The 27,006-nt window shown below is 40.6% G+C and overlaps 2 protein-coding genes across 4 annotated transcripts in view; both read right to left on the reverse strand.

Annotated features, from left to right (window-relative positions):
• LOC140372022 (ADAMTS-like protein 1) overlaps nucleotides 1-25,003 on the reverse strand; it is a 111,165-nt gene extending 86,162 nt beyond the window's left edge. For all 3 annotated transcript variants that reach the window (XM_072459275.1, XM_072459274.1, XM_072459277.1), the window contains exon 1: nucleotides 24,906-25,003. In XM_072459275.1, coding sequence (XP_072315376.1) covers nucleotides 24,906-24,962 — 57 coding nt within the window. In that variant the 5' untranslated portion in view covers nucleotides 24,963-25,003. The remainder of the gene's footprint in view (nucleotides 1-24,905) is intronic.
• The window catches only part of LOC140372174 (leucine-rich repeat LGI family member 2-like), a 481,342-nt gene that overhangs the window by 356,117 nt on the left and 98,219 nt on the right, over nucleotides 1-27,006 (reverse strand). The window lies entirely within an intron of this gene.

Below are 27,006 nucleotides of genomic sequence, written 5' to 3' on the forward strand. Positions count from 1 at the left end.
CTGATGTGTGTGGGGGAACAGAGCTTCATTACCGGTCTGTGCCTCCGACAGCAGCGTTTTACCTTTAGAGATACTCCAGCTTCTGCTGAGATAAAACAAAATGAGCCAGCACCTCTGTTCCCATGCACGTTGTTTTCCAAATGACAAAACATACTTACATATTGCACATTAACATGAGTATAAAACACCCTCCTAATTCCCCTCAAAAGCAGTTGTGATACAATTAGTAAAAGTAAAGGGATCTAAATGCACTAAACACATCCTCAAACTGGCTCCTTCTGCCTCGTGTCTGAAAACTGTTCACAGGTGCAGAGTTTGCAGACACAACTGCACAATCCCACGTTAAGTTGTACGTTACTTTTGGACATCTTTTTGTACGTTTGCATAAATGAGACCCAAGATCTATGTGAAGTGAGCCTGTTGACAACAGGAATGCACATTTTTCAAGGCTTTTTGAGCAATAAAAAAACGTTGAATTGAGTAAGTTTGATGTCGTACTATGATATCTTGTTGCCAATTTCTGCCATGTCAGTTAAATGCACAAATAGTAAAGATACAAAAGTCAAAGTAAATGCACCAAAAAATAGTCAATATAAATTTAAGTCATCAGGGGCATTCAATGAAGCTAATATCTACCATTCTGAGTGTGGTTTACCAGTTGAAGTGAGTTGGCCGGTTGTACAGTGTATGCCACCTTCCCCGTGAGGCCTATATGTTTTGTTTGCCGCTCGCATGTGAATATGTGCAAATTCCTGACATTTCTGTTTATTTGCACAGTGTATGCTAACCATGTCCATTCATTCCCATTTAGGCCGGGCGAAAGTGAGAGACATTGTACGCTAGGTATGTTTGTTTTTGCATTACAGCTCCCAGTGGGCCCCGCTGACAAGTACATCGTTATCTCAAGAAAATCATTTTAGTGCTAAAGCCAAAATTAGCTCCCGGGCCTCCCTGCTCCTCATCTCAATCCCTATCAGGCTTGTTAACTCCAGGTTTGTCTATGGAAGTGGAAAGATTTTGTATCGCACATAATGAACTGAAGTCGCTCAAAACTACTACAGAATTTCTTTCCCAAACAAACCATTGTCAGTAAAGATAACACTTCACTTGTTCCAACAGTGCTGCACTCAGGAGCGACAGTTTCCAAATAAGTGGGAAGAATTACTCAGCATTCTTCAAGTAAGTGCTGCTCCCTCTGTGTGCAACACCCACTAAGCTTATGTGTCTTTTGCTTCACTTTAAAGTCTATGCAGCATTAGTTCAATAAAGGATTATATTCAAAAAGGCTCAATACTCAAGTACTATACAACCATATAAAAACAAAGAGTTAGCATTTAATTTACAATAGATTAATATGCAGTAAAGGTCAAATTCTGTCTTATTGATACATTTATTTCAGTATAATAAGTATAACTAGTTTTAAATATCGATTGTTATCTAGTTTTTTTGACAACGCTATCTGGTGATCAACAGTGACAAGACAACAATGACTTATTTGTTAAATCTCTCAATCCGCTAAGCTCACATGAGATGGCAGAAAGGTTAAATTAGGTTAATGAAGTTGAATTAGAATTATTATCTACGTGAAAATACACCCAGGAGAGTCAAATTGACATTTTTCACCTTTCATCAGAGAGGCTTTGTCAATTTTGGAGTACCAGAGATGAATTTTAAACTGCTAAAAACCTAATCCAGACTGAAACTTAATTATACACAAATATCCATTCTTTGCACAGTACTATCAAAACCGTGTTAGCAGCTATTAAAAGGAAAGTAATCAGATAACCATCAGTTCAACACTAAAACGGGGCAGAAACAGGATTTTTGCTTCCAGTCATGAAGTCGTCCGCTTCAGCCTCAACCGCCTTTTAACTCTCACCGCTGATGGCAACTCGATAGTCTTCTTTGTGGGTCTTTTGTCTAAAAACTTCAAAGTAACACTCTCCGCAAGAAACGACGGCCCGTTTTACAGCCGGGTCGAACATGAGCGCTATCAGATGGCTTCATGAAGTGTCACTGCATTCACTGTGGAGCAGGGGGGAAAAAGCAGCCACGCCGTAAATCTTTTTGGGATGACCTCACACGCTATGGTCATGGGAGGTAAGCGGTTCATACAAGGGACAAGCCAGAGGAAAATGTGCTAACTTTAGATGTTGCCAGGCCAAAAACATGGGAGGGATTGTTGGTTTTGGTGGCTCTCGCTAAAACCAAATAGATACCCGCTGTCATAGGTCTTTGGCCAGTGAAGGAATGGCAATGTAGCATGCGAGCGCAGAATACACGGGGTGAACATGCACGTGGATGAAGTCGTGAAGAAAATGATTGGATTTGGCTTGGGTTTATATTACTAAAGGCAGAGAAATGTAGCTTCATGTTTGCGTAGCTGGGAGGAGTGCCCAGGGTCACCTCAGCGGGGAGCACGGGTTTGGCACAAATGGGTACAGCTTTGCCGAAGACTCTCCTTGTCCTTCCCTGACAAGAGGCCGTGCGAAACTCACACAAGTCTAGAAGTCATCTTGTAATCATCAACGTGACCCGAGCCAAAAATGTGTTCCTAAACCCTTAGCAAGGTCTGTCTATGAGCTACGATAATGGCTCCCGCGGCGAAATGTCTTCTCCAAACTCTTCGACGGGGCAATCTTGACAGCTAGTTTTGGCAGGTATTTTGGGAGGAATATAAAAGTCTGTTGTGCGAAAACCTACTCACTTTGCCTGGATTGTTTTAATAAATTACAAATAGTAGTTAAGCATTTCCGCACCTCGCTAAAATTTCCACACGCGTTACTTTTAAAATGAATAGCTGCAGTTTTTTGTATTTTTCCGGAGTGACGAGTGGAATCCCCAATGGCATGAAACTATATCAACTGAGCCGTTTGGCATATCGAATGTGTTTGGACGGCATCCAGAGCTCAAGTTGAGGCATTGAATTTGAGTTTAGGAACAGGTCGAGATCATTCAAAGTGATTTTGCACACGTGAAACCTGCAGCGCCAACAAGTTTTGGAAGCATTTATCTTGCTTGACTTACCACAGTAACACACTAAAAGACACAAGCAGGTCACGTTAGTCATAATAACTTAAGATTCCGACAGTAAGAAAGGGAAACGGAGTACACCCCATGCTGCTTGAATACATTTGGGAGCTGCAGAGGCGCTACCGGACCCGAAAAACATAAATCGTGTTTAATTTTGCTCATGCACAAAGCAGATACTATGTGTGAGTTTCATTACACCAAATAAATACAACTTATCTCTTTATAGAAATATAATATGCTCTTATCAAAAGCATTCAGACCACCTAAGTATCTAAGCTGCTTTGTTTAAAACCGGTTATTCAAATGAAGGGGACATTTAAGCCGACTGTCTCTCAAAGTGCCATCTTCAGCTCCATTGAAATCTATTTGACCCGAGGGTTTCTCACATATATTAAGAAAAAAGACTGAAAATCCGGACGGAATTGACTGCTCCTGACATCTTAAGTTTCAATCTGATAGCCTCAAAATTGCTCGTGCAGATGACTGTGGCAGACCGCCATTGTCGCTGGCGTGCGGGCCAGAGACGGGGTCAAATTCTGGAGCTTTTAAAGCGTCAGAGATAACAAAGTGACACTATGATCCTGGGGCCATGTCTGCAGTCAGAGAGGGGTCAAGTGCAAGTTTCAAGTTTCAGCCCTAAATGTGTACGGGAAAACATGTTCACACACAACTACAGCTATTACGACTTAATACTAGAGGTACTGTGGTACTGGCCATGTCTCATGAGGGTAAAAATAATGGGCCTTGAACTACACGCACACCTTTAGAGTAGGTGGTTCTGAGATCAATCACAACTGAATCGTCATTTGAATGGTCCCAGTTAATAGATTACAAAGTCTGAAATGATAAGGGCAATATTGGTGCCAAGTTATCAACGATATTGGAGGATGGTTTCATATACTGGAATTACTACTAGTGATGAGCGAGGTCGTTTTTTTTAACATAATAATAATACATCTAGTTATTAGTTCATTAAAATGCTGCCTATTAAAATACAATGTAGGTCAAATTAACCTTTACCTGAGCAATAATGCATTTTAACAATTGAATTAAGACTAATACTATGCTTAAATGAGCTGGGAGTTTGCGTCTTTCCTTCGCATCCTCTTGCTCATTTGGCGTGACGAAGCAGAGGTTAGTGACAGGAGCAGAGCAGACGTAGAGGGAGGGAGACAGGTAAATCAGCTCACACAGAGAAATCGTGGACAGTGGGGGCAGTAAGGACTGGACAGACATGAAGCGCGCCTAATGAGGATTTGAATTTAGATGTGTTAAATATAAAGATAAACATGCAGTGCGGTCAGTATTTTATAACCCAATATCTTACTGACCTAACCATGTGCAGTTCCGTCATATGTGCAGTTACTGTTGTGATTCATGTGCAATTGCTGTTAAATTCATGTGCAATCTATGTGCTGTCGTGACACATATTCATGTGCAATTACTGTCGTGATCACATGCAATGGTATTTATGTATTTATTTATTTATTTGTCTATGGGAGTTTTTATTTATTTATAGGAGATCTTCTACTGAAAGTGTTTTTCAGACTTCCTATAAGTGATCTGTTCTTCTGTATCTACCTCTGTATCTACCTGCGTTGCACCAATGAAATTTCCCCATGTGGGACAATAAAGGAATATCTTATCTTATCTTATCTCATCTTGGCTCGCCCCAACGCACGCATCACTAATAACCCCAATGATAAACTTAAATCTAGACTCAAAGCGTAATTATTACCACTCTCTTTTAGTCACTTTATTTTGTCCAGTTGATTTCATTGTTTGCACTGTTACTGTATTTTCCGGACTATAAGTCGCACCTGCCAGAAAATGCATAATAGAGAAGAAAAAAACATATATAAGTTGCACTGGAGTATGAAATGAGGTTGCAAGTGTGAAAATAACAAATAATGTCACATATAAGTCGCACAGTATATAGGTATAAGTCGCACCCCAGCCAAAACTATGACTTGGCTGGGGTGCTTATAGTTCGGAAAATATGGTAAATATATTGTGATATGGCTTTTGCATTGCATTATTTTTTTATTGGAAAGCATTTTGGTAACTTTGAATATTGTAAAGAGCAAATAAAGGTTGATTAATTGATAGAAACGTCCCTGATATATTGGATCTACATTTTTTCCCACAGATTTTTTTTGGTTCTATTTCTAACGTTGCTAAAAGGTTGCTGCAGGTTTACGCGAGCATCGTGATTCATCTCCTTAAGCTCAATAAGCGGATGAATTAAAAATATGACTATTGCTCAAAGTAACTGAAGCAACGACTTCAACAGCGATATAAACCTCCCGAAAAAAATGCCACGAAAACACAATATATCCATCCGCACTGCATCTGGCACATAAAATGTCTTGATATTGATACAGGTGGCCTCCCAAGCCGAACAATAGGCGTCCCAATAACAGATCCCTCTGGACCTCGGACAGCCTGCCCTTGGCCATGCACCGCGTTTCCATTTCCAAAGACCTCGAGGACCAACAGGACCCGAGAGATTAGGCCGGTGCCCCGTAAATCCGATGCCTGCGGCAGGTGGACGGGTAGCGCGGACTTTGTTAATCTGTAAGAGTTAGGTGGTCAGGAAGAAGGGAATTATAGGTCACGGGGAGGACAGAGAACGTTAGACAAGCGAGCGATGGGAGGGAGAGCTTGCTGGCACTGGCGACGCTGACAGCTTTAGAGACGTGATGACGGGGGAACAAAAGAGTAACACTGCTTTTGCTTTGTAGACCATGTTGAAGAATGAACCGCTTCAGATGTGAGTTCCAAGTTATTTGACTCAAGAATGAAGGAATACAATGCTCTTTCAAGTATTGGCGGTTATTGTTATAATGGCCAAAAAACATATGGTTTGATTGTTTTCAGGAAATTTTGGGGGGAAACGTCCAATTCATGCAATCGTTGTCAGCACTGATGCTTGTTCAAATCCACAGCTGGTTTGGTTAGTAGGCTAGTAGTTTTAGTATCAGTCGGGATGTGGATGTATATATTTTTTGATATTTTGCCTAGTTGAACGCTCATTTGATCACATTTTTAACCTCTGGAAACAATTCTACAGCCCGTGTTTGTCAGTTATAACCAGCAGAGACAACAAAACAAAATGACAGTGAAGAGAATTTGGCATAGACGTGTTGTTGATTAAATATTTCTGCGTCCGTTCACATGCGTTCTGCTGACATACACGGCAATGAAAGCGAGCAATCGGAGTTTCATTAAAACGTACTGGTTCGGATCTAATATTTAATTATTTTCCTCGTCGTTTGAGGGGAAACACTGCCCGATTTATGTCATGTTGGCCACAAAAGGGAAGATCAAATAACTCTACTAGAATCAAAATGTATATAAAAGAAGACGTAAAGAGATTCGGTGCCCCGGAGCAAACAACAACTGCGTGTGCGGCTTGTATTAATTTAAAACAAGTGGTTCACTGTCCTCACTTCACCTGGTTTTCACGGTCAGCTACGAGCAATAGCGATTAACATAACTGTGTAACCCATGGCTTTTGACACGCTAGACATTGACGGACAGTTACAGATTCCTGCCTACAGTGGAGTCAGTGATTGGCAGGTTAATTTGCATTAGCAGAGCGTAGGGAGAAAAAAACGCGGGTCAAGTTCAGGCAACGATGTGGATTAGTGTTGCGGAAAGAAAAACACGCGCTCAATCCGCACGTGTATTTATTGAACATTTGGAAACGCTGTCAAGAACATTTTAATCACCTGCGTGGTATGGGCCAATCAGATTTGAGTTGTACAAAGAGTAAAAAACACATTTGCTGCATGCTGATTGCTGAGGCGGCTTTGTTTTTGGCGTTTCCATTCATGAGTGAGGAGGTAAATGTACTTCCTTCAACTAGAACTCATCTGAACTTGTTTTGTATTTGAAGACAGATATGCACAAGTTGGCAGATGTGTTCACTGACCCTATCTTGCAATGATGTATAACGAGCCTCATCCTGAGCTTCTACAAATCTACTAGTAAGCGGTTAAATTACAGTGAAGACATATCGTGCTTTGGTCTGCGATTTATTTAAACGGTGACATCTGTGGATCATTATTTCACATTTTACATTATCGATCCAACGCGACTTTATAAAAGAAACAAGATGGCTGACACGGTGGCGTCTTGATTGCAGGATAATAAAGACGAATCAAACATGCATGAATCACTTTAAACACAACAAATATACAATACAATTCATGTAATTGCATAAAATGTCTCCTTTAATATATGATAATGGTATAAATAATATACTGAACCTTCTTTTGTTTCATACTGACTCACTGAAAATGGAGTTCTTACTTATTTATAATGTTATTATTTTAGGTCATGTATGTTTCTTTTACTAAATTCATCTGGCATTTCTTTTTTATTTATTATTATTTGTATTTATATTTTTTTACTGCAAAGTACTATAAACTGTGTGTTCATGTGTAAAAAGTGATTCATTCTGACAACTTCAGCTCCATCACTCCATGTCCTCTCCCTCTTATAAATTATGCATAATATCTATCAAATAATTACTCGACTGATTAAAAAAAATAGGTCTCACATTGATAAAGTACAACCATATTTCAGTTCAAAGATGCACCGCGGCTCCGTAGACAATGAAGACAAAAACCAGGACCAAAAGGGTGTGGTCCTTCAGTCCAGAGTCATCCCTGCTGCACAGTCTGTTTGACCTGTGATGAGCAGGAAGCCCCAGAGCGGAAGTGCAACGGAGGCAGGAAAAGGGAGCGGCTGTGAACGCACCTCGAGACCCAGGGACCAGGCGGAGTGAGTCAGCTGATGAAGTGTTAAGTGCATGGGATGAAATACATTAGGAAGAAAAATAAGGTGATTTACAGCGTCAATGTTAGATGCCGCAGCCTTCAGAAACATGTGACCTCAGGACTGGAGCCGCGCTCGGATGCTTTGTCCCAAACGTGCTTTCGTTCAAGTCATATTAAAACGATCTTATTTGAAAAGAATGCCGGTATGAAAATTTGGACGAAGCATTTTCAAAAACTGCACATTTCTACAGTTATTCGTCACGGCATTGGCCCCGTTTGGCTGAAGAATATAGTGGTATGTTGGATTTAAAGGTGCATAATTTTACTTTTCGATAGCGGCCACAAACCATGTTACATCTGTGGAGAGGCCAAATAATGATTCTTTTTTTTTGCAATATAAACAATGTAATTAATTTAATAAAGGCAAGATAATGTACTACCATTCCAAGCAAATTATTAACTTCCACCACCAGAAAAGTTCCCTAGTGCACCTTTAAACTCAGGCTTTAACCGGGTTCTATGCTCTTCCATTCTAATCACAGAGCCACAATGTTTCCTAAAAGACGCCCGCTACATTTTTGTTTTATTATAAACCTTTTGGCTCATTTGCCAACTGCTACAATCACCACCACGACAACAAGCTAAAAGCGATTGACGCCAGAGTGGCTCCGGGCGCTTATTTTGATACAGTCTTTTCATAGACGGGCAGAAATCAAATACATTGGAGTGGATTAGCGATAGTAAGGCTACACTTTGCGAGAGGACTAAAAGATACGTGCAGGTCGGAGCATGCACCTCCCCAGGTTGTACAGTATTTCAGACACACGTGGTTGCACACGGGAGAAAAATGACTGGAGACGAGGCAAGGACATATTGGCACATATTGTTGAACATGAACCTACATCCTCCTCCGCTCCTAAAGGCTTAGTATGTGGGGCTAACACACCTGCATGAAACAACAGATCTGGTTACTTAACAGCTGCTGGTATACAGAGGAGGGGAAAGTAGCCTTATTCAAATGGAATGTTCTGAATTTAAAATAATGAGAATGTCTTACCCAAGGACACATCAGAATGCACTGGTCAAAAGCTGCGACAGGACTGCAAACTTCAGAGTCAGTTGGTAAATACTTTAAGCAGTAGGTCAGTCATGGGTGTGCGGATCACAATTTGGATTTTATCATCTTTAAATTGCCTTGAAGGAGTAACTAACGTCATCAGCAGAAGGTTCACACTTCCATGCAATTGGTTAATTCCAACTGTCACTCACTAAGAAGTGGGCTAGAAAAAGTGTTTTGATTTGGAGGATAAAGAATATTAGTGAATCACAATATGATGATTTTATTCAAATAGTATATCGTCACAGGAATAAGATCACAATTTCATTTTTATCACTATATATAGCCCTAAAGCCAATGCTGCTCAATGAAGTCAAATAAATATAAGTACATTTTTGAGCTGGTTAAAGTTATTATTAGACTACTACAATAGCTGGTGATGCTAATGCTCTGACAGAAAACCTTTGTAACCGCTGTTACAGCTGTGTACAGCTGAGAGAGGGATATTTTCTAAGCAGCCTATTGCTGTAATATTGCTGACAAACACGGTGATGAGCTTTGCAGTTTGTTTATTTCTTATTTCATGGAGCATTAACATTTGAGAGAACACTAAAATGTTATTTTCTAAAGTAAGACAAGATATTCTATTGTTTAAAGAGGAAATACAATATGTTAGAATAATGTTTCTTAACATTGCGCTTAGGGTCCTATTTTCCCTAAAACTCCTAAGAAATTTAGCCCAATTTAAACAAAAGCTGTTCCTGAACCCTCAGGAGCACAAGCAATTGGCTGGAGCCTTTGTGAAGCTCAGACTCTGTAGTTTTGGACTCTGAGGTCTGTTTTACACTAATTAAAAGTAGAGATAAGCTCTGCACAGAGGAAATCAGATTTTAAATTCCATCTAGGTTTTCTTTGTTAAATATAATAATGAGTGAAGCTGGATGTGTCATTTTAGCTTGACACTAAAATGAGCATTAGTTGGGTTTTCAATTATTTTTTAAAAGCTGAAGGTAATTTATTTTTTATCTATTTTAAATTCTTTTTTAGGCTACTTTTGTGTTGTGGATTTGGAGTACAAACTGACTCTAATTCTTCCCAGAATTATTGATTTGACTGGAAATAAGCGAGTTACAGCTTTATTTTTAAGCACAACATGCAACTTTAGAGTTTCCTTTTATCAGATGTGGACAAAATGGAATAATAACAGTAAAATTCCAACTTGGGACGTCCTAAGCGCGAGGGGTTTAAAAATTGCAGCCTTTGCAATTGGCTAATTGTCCCCCATCAAATCCCAATTTTGATTTGATTGCGATAAATCTTGCTGCCCTCGTTTTTAAAAAATAGTGTTTTCTGAGGCCAGAACAAATCTAGCATTGCTCACATTGAATTTGCACAGCCGTCTTTCACTATTACGCCCGTCTACAAAGCTAAATGTTATGCTAGAATTGCCCAAATCCACATCTGCTTCATAAATTAGCGGTCTGCAAGCTCAGTCAGGAAAATATTCTGCAGCGAAAATATTTGTTGTCAGCATAGATTAGCCACTGCAATTACCACCACACTTTGTAATATTAACACCACTGAAACGAGGTGATTCTGGCATGTCTTGGCTAACAGCAAATGCAATAAATTCCTTAGCTATTATGAGAAAAAGTCCCTGCCCTTACGCTATTTAGGTGTAACTATAATACGCTTGGACAAAATGGCTAACTGATTGATTGAACAACTGTCGCAAATATGGCATCTTGATTAATATGCTGTGAGCCATGGGAAACAAGCGTGCCCACGTTGAGGCACATTTTTCCAGTTGCATTCTCCAGTTTGGATTAGCTTTAGTATTAGTGTGTCACCTCTTCAGAACACAAAGCCCCATTCGTCTTCTCCAGCGTGCAGTCTTTGTAATGGCCACGGAAACACTAACAAGGCAATAGATCAGGCTCAATCACACTTGGACACAGTTAAAATGGGAACAACTCCACAGTGCTTCAAGTGAACTAGGTTTTGTTTCTACTGCAGAATATTATAATGGTTGGCTACACTATTCACAATGATAAACCGTTAAAATGAAGTAATGTGAAACTGTCTTGTCTTGAATTATCAAATCATAGTAGATATAGCTATTAAAACAGCAAAATAATGTACGTAATTTAATGATATAACGTGCCACAAATCCCAAGCAGCTAAGTTCACTGACATAATTGTTATTTATTCATACATTTATTTATGAAAATGAAAGCAGACTGGAAGAAAAAAAAACATTGTAGCATTTAATTGTGTTTTTCACCTTTTAGTTTCTTCTTTTTTCAGTTTTTTTATTTAATATAAAAGCAAACCGAAACAACACACAGAGAGAGCATGCAAACAGTAAACGCATGCTCAGTAAATGCATGCTTGAATATGTAGTCCAGCATATCTCAATTGTTCCAAAGTCTATTAAATCGGTCAATTTATAATTTTTTTAACGTGAGTTTATTATAACTTTGGTCCAGTCCTTGATTGTTAGTGCAGTTTGTGTGCAGTTTTTTGTTTTTGTTTGTAGAGGCCTCTGTTCCTGCTGCCAGCACAGTATGTTCCAAATGTATCCATTTATTGTGTCCATGGCAGCAGTTTTACAGCCCAAACACATAGCTCTGAAGTCAAGTGGGATGTCAATAATGAAAACAGCAAAACATAACTTTTTGCTGCAGAAAAACAACACCCAACCCAAGCCAAGGAAAACATAAAACATGTCTACTGTCAGGACTCAAAATGGCATACCAAATCATGATACATATATAATACATATGAGGTGAGTAATATGTATGTATAAAAATATTGTTGTAATATTAGACGTCAAAGGCACAAACAATTCAACCGACACATAGTTAATTGCAGCATGCTTTGTCTGTTGTTTATATCAGTGATGAAAGTGCATTCTCCATTCTCCCCAGCTAAACCTCATGACCTGTGTATAATAAATTCTCCCGGTGTTTATGGTCTGTACTCACTTCCTCCTTCCCACACACACCAAAATATCCTCGCGGGTGCTGCATACTTGGCACGGCGCGGGTTCCTTCGCCATCGTGTAATGATTTGCCCGTAACGATTACTGTCTCATGCGCTGATGGAGCAGTTGGTACCTGTCCCACACAAGGCCGCATTCCAGCCCGAGCCTCCTGCCAATCACTGGTTAGCTACAACGTCTCGAATTGACACGAGTCTATCTGCGGCTTACATTGTTGTTGATACGTTCACTCAGCGCACATTAAGGGGCTTATTCTCTGGGCGAGCGCGCGGCATTTGCACTTTATGTCAATCAGTCAAGCTCACAATAACTAATGCTCAGGGCGATTCGAGCTCGATTCAAAAAAAGCTATTGTGTGTCTTGAAGGAAGTTAGGATATTGCTCAGGGGATGAATGAATGCAACGTGTACGTTTGCAGAGTCAAACGCAGGAGGGAACAGTATTGCATCAGGTCAGCGCCGATGTCAAAAGTGCAGACAAAAGATAACAACTTTTACTTTACCTATGAACAAGGAAAGATAAGTGAACAAAACCTTTATTTGTCGGACTAAAAGGAAATGTTGGTGTCGCAAGAGCAGTGTCGTGAGTTCAAATCCCAACTCCGACATTTACTGCATGTCCTGCCGTCTCTTTCATCCCCAATTTCACACTTTGCTCTCCTGTCTAATAATAATAATAATCTTAAAAAGAAAAAACAGCAGCAGTAGAATACAAAGTAATAATTAGGCATCCTGAATTAGAATATCAAAACAAACCTAGAATACAATTAAGATGAATAGAATGCAGTAATATGAAAAAAATCCTGTAAAACCTGCCAAATATTGTGACAAAAAGATGAAAATTATTAATTACACTGTCAAAATGTGTCTGGTTTGAACATTCTTATTTATATGTTAGCTTTTTTTAATTAAACATTTGTTGCAGCCCTACCTGGAAGCAAAATAAAAATACAACAATGAAGCTTAAGAACTTTCAATCCATAAAGAACTTTCTTATCCACCTGTCTGTCACCATTGATCTTAAATGACACACACAGTATCATAAGATCGTACCAGTTCTACCGTAGGTGGCATTTTTTTTAGGCCACCTGGTCACCACAATCCCAGCTATTCCAACTATGGGCCGAACCAAGCTTTTAGATGCAGATAACACAAAAGCCCTCATTCAAAAACACTGGAGCAACCAACCAGTGAAGACATAGTGACACGCTCAATGTCAAATGTGCACTTTTCCAGGTCATGGTTGCCAAATAGTTATGGAGCTGCATACCTGTCATCGAGGAGACAGGGGAGGAGGCGGCGGGGGAAGGGGAAGGCGTTGAGAGGATTCATACCAGCGGGACGACAGATTGGAACAAGCTAGGCCCAGCATGCGAGAGTCAGGGACGTATCGGCCAATCGCATCAAAGCGGGACTGCATGATGTCACCAGGCGGAGGCATGCCGAACCGAATTCCACAGCGGCACTTCAAATGCAACACGAAGGTTTCAGTGCGCCCAGAAAACACAGAGCAGGGGATGTATTTTTCCCATAATTATGTTGTAGAAGACAGAGAATCGATCATTGTAAACAGAGACGGAGCGAGAACATAAAAATCCAACCACTGGAAGTTTAGAGGCGAGTTCACTAAAAGTTCACGACCGCCGCAAGAAATGGCACAAGTTTTGTCCCAAGCTTTGAAGATAGAACTTGTGAGATTAGCAGAACAAAGGAGACAGGTGACTCGCTGCATTAGTATACGGGTAAAACAGGGCTTTTCCTACATTTGCTAATCCGTCTAAACTCTAAACTAAAGCCTGGTACAGAAGAGGGACGATTCAGTGGGACCCAGACGAGCTTTGACCTTTGCAGTCTGTCAGAGAGAACATGCCCTGGTTCACCACAGCACTTATGTATGGGAAAGCTTTCACAAGATGTACAGGTTGCTAATGTCATTTAGTCATAGTATTATAAACATCAAATAACTTAAAGTGCATATGACAAGTTAGACTGAACATTTCACTAAAACCTAATGAACAAGTTTATATATATTTTTACATACGTTGTTGCCTATATTTCTCTATTTTGACCAAAAATAGTTTATAATTGTACTTCCTGGTTGGACATGAGCAGCAAATGTGACATAAGTGCTAAATGTTACCTTGCAACCCTGTTTTGATTTGACAAATATACCCAAAAACACCTTTAATTTGGTAAATGATTGTTAAAACGGTCAGAAATTTGTGTTTGTTGCGTTTAAATTATCACTACATTTTCACGCTGCACTTCCTGTACATCTCAACTTTTATTTTTCTGCACAAACTGCCACTTGACTGATGTAAAACTATGATAAATATTAATCACAGGGACAATCACAAGATGACAAAACATGCTCTCAACCAAACCAAAGCTCTCATAGTATCTTTTTTGGAAGATTTGAAAGAAAAATTGGTGACGTAAATCCCAAGTTTTACAGTAATACTTTTATAATGTGCTGCGGCAAAAGTGATCCTGTCCAGTATAATGAAGAATTAAGTTGTGTTTCCAAACTAAAAACAGCACAGACCTGCACATATTCCACATAATGTAATCCAGACCACACACGTCTCTTCCGCGGCAGTTCCAGCTTCACACTGCACAGTTTTAGCGCCGTTCACAAAGACCGTGATGGCAGAGGTAAATCCAGAGAACCGCCGCATTCGCGTTAACTGCATTTGCATATTGATGTTCATTGACCTCTGAGCGCCATTACTGAGGAATCTGCTTCTGTGGGCGCCCGGTCTAATCCAAACAACACCTCATTTGTTAGCAGTAGTTTAGTGGCGTGTTTAGTCGTGGCTGGAGGCACATGTGACCACGGGGGAAGCAGATGTGAGCACCCCAGGGAGCATCGTTAGCTCTGCAAACAGCCCCTGCAGCCAGCCGTGGAGACCCTGCCCGACCTGCCCGACCTCATCTACATGTACCCATCTGTCAGTGGTAATCAGAACGGGTTACACTTACTCTGTTGCATTCATTCACTTCATCATACATATCACTTTTTTATTTCTACATGAGAAAGGTTTTGATTAATACATTTAAGTCAATTGCAGCTACTCTACATTTACCACGATTGATATCTTTTATGTTTATGTTATGTTGTGCAAAAGTGACATTTATGGTATGTAGATACAGAAATGGCACACGTCCTGCATGAGCAATGTCCAAACACAGGCTTTTCATACAATACTGACTTGGCTTTGACTGGTTTTCTAGTTCAAATGGGGAAACCTGTCACGACGAGGGGCAATAACCCATCTCCAGAGCTTGAAACAGGACCTTTATGAGCTGCTAGAACATTAAGTTCAGGTTTGAGTAACTCTGTATATCTACTATAACACCTAACCACTTATAGGTCAGCGATGCCAATTACAGACCTTTGAATCCCCTTTCAGTTTTTCCAAATAACTTCACAGAGGATGTTTTATTTCTCACTGATGGTTTTCCTCTGCATTTCTGGAGCTTGGCCCTTTGGTTTGGGAGCATGCTTCATGTAACTGTTCTCCTCTCACCCCATCAATACTGGTTTCCTTTCCACCTCCGTGACGCCCCCGTGTCAGTCTGCGTCCACTTAATTTCTGGTTAAGTTAAATCCATGTCGGAATCACACAATCCATTTTCTCTTTGTATATTTGGATGTAGCACTATCTCTCCATCAGCAGCTGGGGTGAGGTTTTTGTAGATATGATGAATATCTTAATTTTATTTATTAGTTTAATTTGTGACTGTGAGTAAAGATGGTATTATTTATGCTAATCACATGAAAGTTAACTCTTGTGCATCAACAATTTGCAGATGGCCGCGTATATTCTTGTGTTGCAAGAAGACTCAGGTTTGATTCCAGGATTGTGAAGGACCTTTCTCTGCTTGTTTATTCTAATCTATATCTAATAAAGACATGAGGTTGCAATAAGCTACAAGATCATCTTCCTGTATAATAGGTGGTAGTCCACTGTTCTCATCAGCATTGAAAGATAGGGATGCAAAGAACAATATGAATGTTCAGTTTAAAAATGGCATCAATTATTATGTTTTGTTTGTAACATTGTATTAAATAAAAGGCACAAAAAGAAACAAAATAAGATATAACAGTTCTTATACACAGTGTGTGATCTAATGGATACTTTGTCAAGATAAAAACATTTTTTAAGTCATGCATCAACACTGTGTACCAGCAGGTCTCTTTTTCCTGGCTCACTGAATACATGACCTTCCAGTAATCATTTAGTTTCTACATTTTTGTTTATTTTGTTGAAATCAGACTTCCTGACTGTCCTCCATCCAAAAATACAGCAAAAACATCTACCTTTGCTCTCCCTTTAATTAACAAGCATCCATTTGTGACCCGAGTGCTCCTTGTTGTTTCTTCCAGAACTGCTGGCCATTGTCCTAAAACTGGAGCCCATCTGGGCCAGGGCAAGACAACCAGGATTCACCACCCTAAGCCAAACCGGCGACTGTACGGCTTTAGGCTGGCCAGTTCTGAATTCATTTGTGTGAGAAATGTGCAGGCCAGATGATGATGCAGGCAAAGACGCTGGAACACACAAGGGGATAAAACAACAGCGCTCAATCACGCTGATGGGGACAGGATGCCAGAGGCTTCCCAGCTCACCAATGACAAATAAACTCCGAACAAATACGGTCACACGGGCCGAACAGGAAGTAAGGGGTTTAAGGCGGGAAAGCGGCCACCCGCAAAATCTCAACAACACAACACCAGATGAGGACCCGGGAGCTATCGACTCAAGTGCGGATCAATGGGACTGTGGAATATTGCATCTGCTGATTGTTGCCACCTACTGGTTACTTTTCATTTGTGCTGCCAAATCAAACAGCATTCCACACCCAAAACCACCTTCAATGAGCTGTACAAACTGCACGACATTAAACGTATCTAATACAATGGCTTTTAAAACAGGCAGTGGGTTTGTAAGTGGGTTTGTCTCTCCACAGATCTGACCTGTAACTTGGCCTGAGGGTGTCACCTGCTTGTCTCCATTAATATGTACGGGTTTAATGACATACTGCGTAACATTCTATCTAGACAAAGCAATAACTGTCATGGAGATAAGCAGCTGAAGGATCCTCCATAAGAAAAGATAATAAGAGTTTTGCATTTTTGACATATTATTTATTTGCCACTCCCCTTTGGTCCAACAGTTTAAGTTTCTTGCATGACTTTAATATAGTTGACATTTTACTATTATTATTCAGTGATTTTTGTTGCACAATATCACAGATTTCCAATTTTGGTAAAGACTTAACTATAGCGTGGCTTGACTAATCCTCTACATTTTTCCCGGGTTGGAATGGGTGTAACCAATGCATTTCCTCGTAGGCCTACTGCCTACCTGTTATTATAGTTACATATCTGACATTTTTGCACAAATAGTTAACATTCCACAGTATGCTGCAGTCTTCAGTGATAGATATTTGTGTTGAGTTTTAGATCATTATAATGGACTACAACCAAACTTGCTTTTCGCCCCAGTCGCCTTAAATTAACAAACTAAATGTCCACAGCTCTGACTAACTGGCCCTCGTCGACATCTGTTCCACGTGAGGCCCCTGTAAGCTGCATGAATGGACTCCAGCTAAACCCAACGTCTGCAAAAAAGTACAAGAATACAGATAAATAACACCTATCAAAGCCCCTCCCACATACAGTTTCGCAAATATGGAGTGAGTTACCCTTTAGTAAAATAAATGTTGCATGTGGCGCATTAAAAGAATTACCATTTCAAAGCAAGACAAATCCCCTAAAACTCATTACGCATTGCGATACTACGGCTTGAATAACACGGTCTTTTGCAAACACATTAAGGAAACATGAATCCAAAAAGCTATGCCGATTACTGGCAGAACTAGCTTTGAGCGCTCAGTCCCAGCATGTTATGAGAGCTCCACATTAAGTGATTGAAAAGCAAAACAACACTATTAAGTTTCACAAGATCTGGAAGAGTGAGACCGGGCTGGTTTGTTCATTAATTCCCGATGTTAACTTGAAAATGAGATTGCGAAAGAGAGAGCGAAAGGCAAAACCAAGCCAAGTCAGGTTTTGTCAAAGTGTCACTCACCACCGGGGAAGATCGTCCACGGGAAAACGGACAGATTCAGTTTTATAAATTGACTCGGAGGAAATTCCTTTTTGGATCTTCAACAACTGGCACTGTATTTTTGCAACATGTTGAGCTATTCTTTAAAAACTGGGCCTGTCTGGAGTTTCTTGCCTGGGCCTCTGGAGCTGATGCTACTTCCTTTTTCCCTTTTTGGCACGATCGGGATGAATGCCTGCTTTCTGGAGGTCCCCAGATTGAAACAGCAGCATCCCCCCAGTCAGAGCACCTGAGGAATGCTGGGAGACTTCCAAATGAAACGTGAAAGATTTCGCGGGTATCGTGGCTATTTATAACAACTAATTTTGCCCTTGGATTCAAAGTAACACTGCGTGCACACACTTCCCCTTCCAAGTGAGCAGCCTCAGTCGGCGTATTAGGGCCAGATGGGAACAATGAGATGAGTATGGCGTTTTTTGTTTTTGTTTTGCAGTAACTGAAAACATTTGGTCTTGTTAACGCACTCCAAAAACTGGCTCCATCCATCCATCACCGGCCAGATGTTTTGTGAAGTTTGTTTCTTTACTTCTCAAATGGGACCCCTTCTGCTGAAAACATTTCCAATTTGACTACAAAGGAACTGGTGAGCCTTAATTGTACTGATAGAAGTTTTTATGATCAAGTAGTGAAGGTGCAGAGGCGGAAGTATTGCTATTTTGCTACATATTTTGTTCAAGGACAAAGAACAACTGTTATACTTCTTACACTATTATTACATCTCATTCATTTTATTCAGTTATTTATTCAAACAGGACAACATACAGTTACCTCTAACCCTGTACCAGTGTATATCTTGGGAAGCTAATTTCCATCTGCAGTCCTTAAAAGGGAGGAGGGGCTTTATGTTCATATATTCATACACAACCTGTCATTTCTTCACTTACACATGTTCCGTATCATACATTATATTACCAGTGCAGACATGGAAGCAGCTGCTTTATGTTTTACAAACTACCATATTTTTATTACACAATGAAAATAAAAACTATTCTAAAAAGTGATATGACATAAACTATGGTTATACAGACACATTTTGTACATTATAGTTCAAGCAATCATCATTATAATAGGTATAAGGGGCGAGTCTAGTGAGGGTAAATAAATTACTTTGGTTTATCAGCTCTGTGGAGATTCTATTGTTTGGTCCCTTGGTGTGAGAAGACAGACTGACATGCAGAGGTGTCCAAACTTTTCACTAAGGGATGTTTATTGAAACATATTCCATGCGCTGCCCACGGGTCTGTGGCCCTCCATATTGAATCAATCAGATGGGTGCATTTAGCATAATTTTGATAGCACCACTGTAACCGTAAGGCTAATTTTAGGTCTATATTACAGTGTGACTACGGGTAGATGTTTTTGGTATTTTGATGATAGTAGAAATACTTAGAAATACCTGGGCTATGATTTAGACCGTCAATATGATCACAGCTTTCATCTGTGCAAGTGCAGATGCGTGTGATTGACAGGTTGGATAAGCCAATCAGGGACATGCATTGGTCTGTCTTTTTCAAAACAAACATGGCTGCTTACAAGGATAAAATACATCAAAATATGGCTACTTCTGCTACCACCCTGGTGGCTTGATACCAGCTCCCACAGGTACATGTTGTTGTTGTATCCTTGAGCAACACACTTAACCTGCCTGGCCTCCAGTGTCTGTGTGAATGGGTGAGATGCTACAAATTCTAATCGGACATAGAAAAATGCAATTCACAACGGATTCATTTTGGATCATTACATAAGTATTAGGCCTATCTCATTACTATTAATACTACCAATACTACAATTACAGTACAACTTCCACAGCAATTCCAAATACTATAATAACTTTTACTGCTTCTTGCCTGGCTATTGTTTCCACTACTGCTGCCCTTGTCTCTAAGTAAAGTAATCCTTATTTCAAGTACTTTCCACCCCAAAATCCATAACTTTGCAGTTCCATCTCCTTCAAACAGCGATGCTTTATTAAGACATGTGGCTATCGACGGATGCTCACTAGGGACAGTTTGCAAAGACGTGACCCCACTTAATCCTGCAGTCTGACCCTGGAGCCGCCGCTTTGCCGAAGACTCCAACCCACTTTGATCATCGCGATTTCTGAAGGAACATTTCCTTGACAAAACATCAAAATGTAATGCTTTTCTAGGCCTGTTTCCTTTCGAGCTGAGTAATTAGAGGCAAGGCACGGGCTGCATTTGCTGTGGAATTGTCTGGGAGCTGACCATAACGCACATTCCAATTAGTGCACATTATCCATCACCTATTCCCAAAAGTAGAGAACTGCTTGCAGTCACTTCAGTTGTTCTATTGAGTGAGTAAATCAAGCTTTGACGTTCACTGATAATGCTTTTAAAGGCTTACAACTAATGTATTTACGACCCAATTTAATCCCATATCCAACAACAGCAATTGTGTGCACTATAAAAGCAGAAACACATTTCAGAAGGGAGGCGAGTGCCAAAAGAGAGAATTTAATAAAAGCATGTAAAAGGATTCGTTCCGCTCACTCGTCTTAGCAGGTGTCAAATCATTACTCACACTAAGCATTCAAAGGGATTTTTGCTGTCTCTAAAGGGCAATGCCGCCACTAAATCTCCATCTGCTAAAAGTGAAGTTTTCGCATAGTTGGACGGTCCATAAGGAAACAGTGAGACAAGATTGACACTCTGGGAATGTGCAATTCAATATATATAAATGACTGTTCATTTTAGGATGTAGTAAGTGAAATGGTCCAGAGACAGAACTGGTGTGAGATAAGATTGCGGTCGGATTAATTCAGATTCAAATTGTGAATCATTTGAGAAATTGACTGGCAATTTGTTCACATTAACAAACAAAACAACTTACTATTGGTTTTGGAAGAGTATTTTCTGTTTAGAGGTGTTTTGAGGCGTAGTGGATAAATGCTTTTCCTATACTCCACAATGGCATACAATTTACTAGTTAAATGTTTTTGGGACGAGCAATTTTCTTTAACAAAAATGGCTGGGATGAGAATCAGCACCTCCAAATCAGAGGCCATGGCTCTCAACAAGAGGAAGGTCTCTTGCTCTCTACAGGTGGGTGGGGAGTTCTTGCTTCAAGTGGAGGAGTTCAAGTATCTCGGGGTCTTGTTCACGAGTGAGGGACGGATGGACCGTGAGATTGACAGTTGGATCGGTGCAGCGGCTGCATAGGACTGTTGTGGGGAAGGAGCTGAGTCGAAAGAAAAAGCTCTCAATTTACCAGTCAATTTATGTTCCTGCCCTCACCTATGGTCATGAGCTTTGGGTAATGACCGAAAGGACAAGATCGTTGATACAAGCGGTCAAAATGAGTTTCCTCCACCAGGTGGCTGGGCGCTCCTTTAGAGATAAGGTGAGGAGCGCAGTCACACGGGGGGAGCTCGGAGTAGAGCCTCTCGGCTGGCCTGCAAATGCCTCTGGATCCCCCCAGAGGAGTTGGAGGAGGTGCCTTGGAAGAGGGAAGTCTGGGGGTCCCTGCTCAGACTGCTGTCCCCGCAACCCGTCCCCGGATAAGCAGAAGAAGATGGATGGATGGGCCTCCTTAACTCCTCTTTCAAACATCTCTTCTCCTGCTTAGTATCTTCATCTAACTGTCCTCAAAGACGTGGTTTGTGGCTTCAACATTAAGATGCACAGCGCTCTGGGGTCCTGTCTTCTGTGCTCATAAAGCCTCTTGTGCATGTCTGTTTAGTCTCACCTGCACAGTTTTCCTCTCTGCATATGATAGAATACAATACATTGCTCTGTTTTTGTGTAGGCATCTAGTCCTTAAGATGATCAGTTTTTGTCTTATCTAAATGTATAAGTTGAGGTTTAATTATCAGACAAATGTGAAATGTCTGTGAAATTAATCACAAAAGTATCACTTTTTAACCTTATTTGAAATGTTTTTCTATTTTTAATCATCCTTTTTGTCAATTTGTTTTATAAACAATACACTCGATACAATTTTTGTATATCTTAAAAACAACATTCACAATAATTTTATCTACATTTCAATACATTGCCTACCTCTTGTTCCAAGTTTAGATTGTTCTTCACTTCTAATTCTATTCTAATACACATACTAATACTGTTAAACCGGTCCATATGTCATTTTGTCACCCACAAAGGGAACTCTATTCCACTTAGAACTACAGCGCCACAGGGCATTTCGCGCACTTCTTCACACCGCTTCAACAGCCATCCACAAAGATATAGAGTCCCATTCTTTGGTGAATCTGACCCAGGACCCGCGATAAAAGAGAAAGGGCGACTCCAGAGTCCAAACCAGGGAGGACTGAAGACTGCAGGTCACTGTGGGATGTGAGAAGAGGTCTGCTGCTGACTCAAAGGCAGATGGGAATGCCTGTCAGTGAGTTGCCAACTGGTTCTGTCATCTTTCAAGTGGCAGATGCTGGACAACTGAGAGAACAATAGCGTCAAAGAAGTGTCAAATACAGTAACTATCAATCTGATTTTAACATCTTTATAACTTTATCATATAAATTTGCCTTTATGGAGATATTACAACAAAGAATAGTTTGTGTGTGGTATAAATAAAAGAGTAGATTAGCAAACCCCGTGTGACCAGATGATTGTAAATTACAGCCTGTGTGATTCCTCAGTAATACACAATTTATTAACATTATTTTTCATGAACAGCCCTCACTCAGAAGTGTCACGTGATGTCGCTGTGCTGTGTCTAGTTAAATGGATTAAACAGACGTCGTGCCGCCTTCTTACTTGACTAAGAACCATACACCAGGTAGGAGAAAGTTGGTATGCCCCCTCGTCTCGATTCACAGTCTGGTGGGCGAGTTTTTGTATTTCGATGGCGTCCAAGATCCGACAGTGGTATTTGTTGCCCTTTGTGACCTTAGCATTGTCCTAATGAATCCATGAGAAGGTTTTCCCTCTTGCAGTGGTCTGAGATTGTGGCGTGGCGTTAAATAAAGTGACATTTCCACCTTATTGAACATCTTTGCAAGTCCCTGAGATGTTTTGAAGTGTCCATCGTCGCCCCCTGCTGTCTCTGGGCGGAAAACCAGCCTTGCAACATGTCGAGGACGGATGAGAAACCCTGGTTCTTTATGTTATATCTGGCAACGTGAAATGTTTTAGCAGGAGATTATACATTAAAGAAAAAACATTTGCAAAAAAATGTATGAGGGGGATGCAGGGGGAACTGTATCGCCAGAGTTACTTAGTTCTGCTTTAAATTGTTCCTGGTGGACTTGTTGAGTGCATGGTTCAATTATATTATCAGTTAGTGGCTCAGATGTGTTAGCAGTTCATTTTTCACATTCTGCTTTTCTTTTTTCCGTGTATTGAAAGTTTCGACTATGTATGTCTTGTAGCACAAACAAGGGATTTAATTTATGGAACGATAAGGCTTCTATAGCATTATTATATCAGAAAACCTAAAGAACCTAATTGGAACATGCTTTATAAGTATGACATAAAACCAGTTATTGAAAGCATATTAGCTGACACCAATTTCCAACGGTTCTCATTTGCAACATAAACATTAACAAGTTATAAGACTAGTTCTAAGGCAGTTTATCCACTGTAGTTCCCAATGGGATGCTCTTTTGACAATGATGAGCTGGATAGTCCCGCTTTGACAATCAGACATACACAAACACTAACGGAAAAAATGATACACTTCACCTTATATTTTAGGTCTCGTATTTTGAGTTACACCTTGTGCCGAGTGATGCTTACAACAGTGCAATAACAATGGAGCATTAATGAAAGACATGCTACAGGAGTATATGTTTCTTCAAAGAGCTCTTTTCAAACATCTTCAAAGCCAGTGCCCAGCAGATGGATGTCCCACAGCAAACACACACACACACACACACACACACACACAGGGCAGAAAGTCCCGGGACACTGGCCTAGAAAGAGTCCCCAACCCTCGAGTTCCTCTGTCACTGACACGCAGGAGTAATTACAGTTCAACCAGCCGGAGTGTCTACATGACCAATCACCTTGAAGTGCCCCATTAGCACCTGTCGTAGTCATTTACACATGCTGACATCCCGCCCTGTTGTTTAACCTCACATTAGTTTCCAGGACAGTATTTAAGGTTATGCAACATGACAGGAAGGATGCTTCTAATCTACAAAGACAGAGGATCATGTCAAAAAGCTTACGAGGCTGTTTTTTGATGCAGGGGCAAATGAAGAGGGGAGAAATGACCGTAGGTGTCATGTCAGTTGCAAAGCCGTGTGTGAACTGAGTGGGCATTTCTGAGAACAATTGCCTAAAATCGTGAGCTCGGTAGTCGTTTCCCCATAACAACCTGGATATTGGACTCACAAAATCACACTTTGTTGCCCATTATATGAGGATTCACGTTTGTATATTCACCACATCAACATTGGGAAATAAACAGGACTAAATCCAAAACTAAACCTGGAATAGATCAAGGACAAGAATAGAACAGAACAAATCACATCAGCACTAAAATGGGCTCAATTCACTGTGAACGCACCCCAAAACGCAACTACACTGGGCAAAATACAGGCAATAAGCAACATTTATAGCCCACAAATTATAGATTCAATGACCCAAATGGAACTAAGCCTAGTTGTGCCACCACAATCTCCCCTGAGCCTTTGGGAAACACAGATTAATCGGCCACAAAGAGCTATGGGACTCATAATGATTGATTGAGTAGTTTCTTGCATCACAACATAGGCCTAAATTGTGAGCGCAACACACAAACAAAAATCACCATCTTTTTTGTCCATTTTTAGACGCAGGAGAAGGGCACGGGCAACAGGTGCCTCGTAACTGTCCCAATAAACGGCTCCAATTAAAGCCGCGGCTGCCGGCGTGCGTCTGCGGCGAGCGGGCTGCAGAATGTTGTGAATGGAGAACCGCGTCTTACCTGCACCAGGACCGTGAGAAGCAGCGGTCCGAGCGTCCACAGCCAGCCTCCTGTCATCTCTCTGACGCTCGGTGGAAAAGTGCGGATCCCCCCCTTCTTTCTCCCCGGCAGAGTAGCTCCGTGTCACGGCTGCGTGCCTCCGTGCGTCTCCTCCTCTGGCTCGGTCTTGCGGCTAATGCGCCTGGAGAGCAATGAGCACCGGGGAGCCGCGCGCTGCTGCCGGAGACGACATGACACTTCGCGGCCGCGTCCAGATATTTAGTTCCACCAGCAAACACGTTGCTGCTAAATTTATGTTTGCATACCAGGCGTGCGTCAGGAAAGGGGCTCACCCACCTTACATTTTTAAAGAAACACTGTCCGGCGGAGTTTACGCGCGCGCGCTCTCCTGAACACGCGCGTAATGGTTTTGTGGCACGGGACGGGGCGCGAGGGCAGTTAACGGTGCGCGGTATAATTAGAACAAAAACGGTTTGTTATTTCGGTCAAAGAGTGACACATGACTGAAGACTGTGCCCGAATAAAACACCCATCAATTCGCATTTGTTTAGTAATTGGGTATTAAAACAATTTGTTAACTGTTTGCCATGATTTATTGAAAAATAAATGGTGTATTGTCATCCAATCAGAGTCAAGAACAGGGTATAAAATGAGATCGCACCAGGTTACTGTTACATATAGCCCAGAAATAATGATCTCTAAATGAAATAGTGGTAGTGAAATATTCTGTACAGCTTGAGTTTGTACCTTAATGTCATATAACGTCAGACTTAAGGCATTTAAGGTCAAGAGCAGTTTGATCTGACCTAAGCTTGTGAATGTGAGAATGAGGCATTTAGTGGAATGAGGCATTTAAACTCTTGGCTTTGGCTGGTATTATTGAAGCTCACTGTTATTTCAGATTTACCTCAACAAGACCCATGTCATTCCGAAAGGCTCCAATAAAAACAGCCGAGTGGAGTCTGCTGTGTCTTCTGCCATTTTTATGCCACTGGTTTGAAATGAAAGAAAAATGGGTGCATTGTTAGACTCTTTTAAAAGGTTCTCAACATCAATCGTGCTGAAAAGTGTTGGCTGCAGAGTAAACGCTGCTGTATGGTGTTAACGTTACAGGTACAGACTGCGTTCACACTTTCACACGCAGCACACGTCAAAACTGGGACTAAACCCGGTCTGTCTATGACTAAAGGTGTGTCCTGGTTTGATCCGATTTAAGAGCATTTTAGTTGTTATGATATCAATTTAGTTTGATCCTGTCTGAGCTTGGTCTGACCCAGGTTTAGTTCCAGGTTCAGTCCAACCCAGCCAAACTAAACCAGGAATATAACAGTTGTTATATGGACAGAAAATATTCCATCAGGATGATGGAATATTTCACAGTATTGCACATGGTATTGCACATGATTATGTCAGTATTGCACATGATTATGACAGTATTGCACATGATTGTGACAGTATTGCACATGATTATGTCAGTATTGCACATCATTATGTCAGTATTGCACATGATTATATCAGTATTGCACTTGATTATAACAGTATTGCACATGATTGTGACAGTATTGCACATGATTATAACAGTATTGCACATGATTATATCAGTATTGCACTTGATTGTGACAGTATTGCACATGATTATGACAGTATTGCACATGATTATATCAGTATTGCACTTGATTGTGACAGTATTGCACATGATTATGACAGTATTGCACATGATTATATGATTGTGACAGTATTGCACATGATTGTGACAGTATTGCAGGATTATGTCAGTATTGCACATGAGTATAACAGTATTGCACATAATTATGACAGTTGAATGACACATGTCCAGGGCAAACAGTTTTTTTTTTTTTTTTATTAATAACACAACAATTATTTGTCTTATGGTTCATATTTTTCTTAACAAATGCTGTTGGTACCGACATTGACACAAATCCCCCAAAATATGTTCTCATGGATCTTTTGAATTACTCGTGTCACGTTCCACTTGTACGAACACAGACATGTTGCTAATGTTAATACTAATTGACATCTTCCACTTCACTTGAAAAGGAATGCCAGAGCGTACCATGCCTTCAGTCACATCAGTAAACCG

The sequence above is a fragment of the Eucyclogobius newberryi genome, unplaced genomic scaffold, assembly GCF_026437365.1.
Source record: "Eucyclogobius newberryi isolate DKJ021-1_F unplaced genomic scaffold, fEucNew1.0.hap1 SCAF_22, whole genome shotgun sequence".
In the NCBI taxonomy this organism is placed as follows: domain Eukaryota; kingdom Metazoa; phylum Chordata; class Actinopteri; order Gobiiformes; family Gobiidae; genus Eucyclogobius; species Eucyclogobius newberryi.